Source organism: Puccinia triticina, chromosome 12A, assembly GCF_026914185.1.
Source record: "Puccinia triticina chromosome 12A, complete sequence".
Taxonomy (NCBI): domain Eukaryota; kingdom Fungi; phylum Basidiomycota; class Pucciniomycetes; order Pucciniales; family Pucciniaceae; genus Puccinia; species Puccinia triticina.
This window is the reverse complement of record NC_070569.1, coordinates 4374203-4378627: the sequence shown is the minus strand read 5'-3', so window position 1 is coordinate 4378627 and position 4425 is coordinate 4374203. Positions and strand designations below refer to the sequence as shown.

General features: G+C 45.4%; 1 protein-coding gene across 1 annotated transcript; it reads left to right on the top strand.

The window, feature by feature from the left end:
* Nucleotides 1-3214: 3214 nt before the first annotated feature.
* On the top strand, nt 3215-3604 carry PtA15_12A424 (uncharacterized protein; the record flags this gene model as incomplete). The annotated part of the gene is made up of 2 exons (XM_053162032.1): nt 3215-3321; nt 3427-3604. The coding sequence occupies 2 exons, from the start codon at nt 3215-3217 to the stop codon at nt 3602-3604; spliced, it is 285 nt and encodes a 94-aa protein (XP_053025990.1).
* Between the last annotated feature and the right edge of the window lie 821 nt (nt 3605-4425).

Sequence of the window (4425 nt, the reverse complement as noted above, 5' to 3'; positions counted from 1 at the left end):
GCAGCAAAATTGCTACAGTAGTGTTTTTTCCGCTACTATAGCAAGAAGCGCAGCAAATTGCAGCTACTCTCCGCTAAAAAAAGCGCGCTATCTTCTTTATTTTTTTCCCCTTAAAAAATCTAGTGAATAGCAAAGCGCCAAGCCTGCTACAAAAAGCTTAGCAAAGCAAGGCTAAAGCCACTACTCTGCCACTTTGAGTAGCGTAGCTCTTGCACTGTTTGTCACACGCTCCTAGGGAGCCCTGAAGCGCTTGGTCAGAGACGGGGTTGTGTGGGGATGTAAGAGAAAGAAGAGCAGGGAGACATACGTTCCTGCAAGGATCACGTGTTAGTCAGCCAGGGCCCAAAGTGCGCCGGCTGGTGCAGCCTCTGTGTTGGGATTTTCAGTTGCATTAGTGTGAGTAGTGGGAGTTCCAGGGGCACCAGTTTGTTGGTGGGGCAATTTTTCCTGGGCGGCTCTTTGGCGCGGCCGCCTCCGGGGCTTGGGGTGCGCATGGCATTGGCATCACCCGCGCTCTTCCCCTTCTCTTATTGGTGGTGGGGTGCAGAGGCGGCGTTGGGGGGAGGGGGACTCGGTTGAGGACGGGGCAGTGGTGCGTGGCGCGGAAGAGGGAGTTCCTGCGGAGCTTCTTGAGGACCTCAAAGGGCAATTTTTTCTCCTGGCAAGGGAGACCGTGCGTTTCTTGAGCTGGTCGAGCTGGAGTGACTTGGGATGTCTTGGCAAGGAGCCGGCGGTGGAGGTGGTGGTTTCAACAACGGAGTTAACAGCCGTGAGCGGAAAGTCTCCTCTTGCAAGCAGCGGTGAGCCAGCAAAGGGGGAGTGCATGGAGGGCCCAGTGGTTCCAGATAAGTAGCGGGTCAGGTCTCCAGAGGATAAGCTGTTGGGGCCATTGTCTTGGGTGATGTCGGTTTTGAGAATTGCTTGATTAAGCCTGAGAATGGAAAGATTAAGAAGAGGGATGATTAGACTGATGATAATAACTATTTTCTCAAATTAGAGTGCAACTGATACTCATTGATCACATTGTCTATTTGCTTTGACAGCTCAAAAGATTAATAGCTGTATGATTTTTATTGCCTCATTCACCAGGGAAGCTTTGGGGGCACTCCCCAAGGAGTGCCACAGCTGAATTTGGTGCTAGTTTTTGTCTGAACTGAGGCGGAATTCCTTACTATCTGATGTTTGAATTGTTTCATTACTTGGCAATAACAATAGGCCAATCTAATTTGGATTGATATGTAACTATTCAATGTGAACTATCATTCAACTACATTGAATTCATATTGAAGTCAAGTTCATTACAATCCTAACCCATGTTTTACATTTCCAAATCAACTCTTGCATCCCCAAATTCTTTTTACTGTGGTGTGAAATCCCTTTGCAGATAGATATCACATCTTCAAAGGAACTGTGAATTAAAAACTCTCTGTTATCAGCTAAAAGCATTTATGTACCAGCTATTTTCACCTTAGAGTTTTTCAATTCCGCTACAAATTGGTGTCAAGTAGCAGAAATGAACCATCTCTGTGCTGAACCTATGTGCAAAGGGCACAAACAAGCGCCTTTTACGCTGCGCTAAAGCACTATTTAGCAGATTTTTAGACTTTTTTTCCGCTGCAAGGACTGTTTCAGAGCATAAAATAGCTTAGCAGGGGTGGCAGAATGGTAAAACTGCAAAGGAAAGGTTGTGGTTAGCACTGCCACCCTAATGCTAAATTACCCTGTATTTACCCACCAATTTTACAAGACAGCTACAGAGTGGTGCAGTAACAGCTAGCCTCATGAATGTGACAAAAATTGGTTGTTTCAATACAGTAAAATAGCTGCCTTTATCTGTGTAGTGTAACACTTTCTGTTACTATGCTCAGGTACCTGGTATTGGTATGAGTAACAACAACTTTTAAGCCCGGGACCATATTTTAAAGGGGTAAATTTTTTCAGGCTGACTTTACTATCAACACGTTAACCACTGAGTAACACAATACAGAGGGTTAAATGGCCTCCTCTTTCCAATAAATTTTCCAATATCTGCCCCTCTGCGCCGCCAGATGTTGTAAATAATGTAAAAAAAATAAAGCTACCTGAGGTGTGATATTGTAGCACACTTCTGTTATGTTAGTGGTAGTGGTAAAAAGAAAAAAATTGTCACAATATTGGTATTTTGCTGATATCCATACTGTACCTACCCGCCGTTGCATGTGAAATGACAGCTTCTTTGGCCTCATTGTTATATTTTGAAATTTGAGATGTGACATCAATCCAAAACATGTGGGTGAAATGAATTCTTCACGTACTTTATCAAAAGTAGTTTATATAAATGATTCCCTCAAAGTGATAGGAGTTTCCTAGAAATTCACCAAAAAATGGCTAGAATAGTATGTAAAAGGGGTGGAAGAACGGTTGAATTCAAGACTGGCTTTGCTGTTCCACAGTTCATCTGAGGTCACAACCCCTTCACGTAGATCAGCCGCTCAGTTGTGTTTTTGTTTTTGTTTTTGCAATTTCCAGATGCATATGCACATGGAACTGTTTTACATTTCGCCAATGTCACCCTATTGTACGCGCGTACAATGGGGTGACAACTGGAGTACAATAGTTCCCTCAGATTGATTGGATTTTCCTGGAATTACATTCAAAAAATGGCTAGAATCTAAGTTTATTAAAACCACAGATTCACCAAAGAATAATTCAAGGGTTTCCCCTGTACATGAGTTTTTCAGAAACAAAAAAAGTGTTTTCCCTACAAGTTAAACAAAAAAACAAACTAAAATAACAGTTTAAAAATTTCTAATGTACATGATAAAAGCAACTGATTTTACGAACTCCCAGCCTGAGACATGCCACAGGTGAAAAGAGACCGGATTTAACCCGCTCAGCCTGGCGCAAGTGCGTGGGGCAAAAGTCAGGGCTGGAAACCCCTCAGCCGAGTGCAAATGCAATTGGGGAGGGGGAGGATGACCACCAGTCTGCTGCAAATGCAAGCGGAGGGAAGGTCACCTGGGGGTAAAGCTATCCTGAAAGATCTGGTGAGGTTATATACCCATCAGACCAACTGAAGTGCGCATGGTAAGTTGTAACTTGCAGTACATCCAATACAGGACAACGGTGGCGCGGGTTGTGTGGCTGATGCATGGTTATGCCTGGATGAAACATCAATCTGTTGCGCCCTGCTGTTGGTCGGTCCGCACCTCCCTGCCACAAATGATCAAAAACCATGGCAACAATTCCATTCCCTGCGAGGTTCTTCGCCATCTTCAACTCTTATCGTGGCCCCGCCTCCTTATTAGGCAACCTGTGGCGACTCATCAAAAGCCCGGCTAAGTCAAGTGGACTCCAACTACCTCAACACATCCTTACTCCGCCAACACACCGAGACCCACACAAAGTTTACCAAGAGGGCTGAGGATGGCGTGCAGCAGCTGACAGGGCCACCCAAATTCTGCGAGGCCTGCTGCAAGGGCTAATGACCAGACACCTGTTCAGGAGAGCCCGGAAGCGCGGTTTGAACTGGCTTGAGCTCCACACCCACTTCCATTGGCTGCTCATCGACCACTCCGACCCGAGATCTCTGCACACGCCAATCTTCCTTGCGTGGCCCTTGTGAAACCCCTGGCTGTTGAGTTACCTGTCTCTCCTTCACTATTTCTCTCTACTTATAACTGAAACCGCTTTGCCTGTTCTATTCTCTTCAACAGTCATCCACAGAGAGGGAATGTGGAGCCAGGCCTTATAAGCAGAAACGACTGGGAAGTGTTGATACTGGCGAGTGATCAGGTTGCTAGATGGCAGCCAGACTTTTTATCAAATTCTCGCCGCCGAACCGATTCTCAAACAAGCATGACCCAACCCCGACCTACATATTGGCTTTGAGGGAATCAGCTTGCTGTGGCAAGGGATTCTTCCTACCCCATGGTCACCATCCCTGACCCAGACCATGTAATTTATCTGTTTGGTCATGATATGCTCCGCTCAGGCTTACCCAATTGACATTTGCTTCTGATGACCCTCCCACTTCCCCCTCACTCTCAAGGCTTAATCCAGAAGAATACTCGGTAGAGGGGTGAGCTGTGTGGGAGTATATTTGGAAACTAACATCTTCGCGCACGGGCTAATTTATCTTACCCTCTCCCGCGTTGCCAACCTAGAAAACTTGCTTGTGGCGAGGCGAGAGGGGAGGATTGGTATCATCAATGTTGTTCACAAATCGGTCTTTGCTTTCAGGTTGCACTTAAAAACTATGTGAATTGTGTCTAATGTGGTCAATTAAGGGCGTATTTGATGGTTGCAATCTAATTTGGGGTTTCAGCCAGCAGGCTAATGACTAAATTTAGACAACTTAAAGTTGGAGGTAGGACCTGACTGGTCATGCAAGGGAGCAAAAAAATTGTTGGATCTTGTGTAAGATTATTTCCAAAATTGAACATT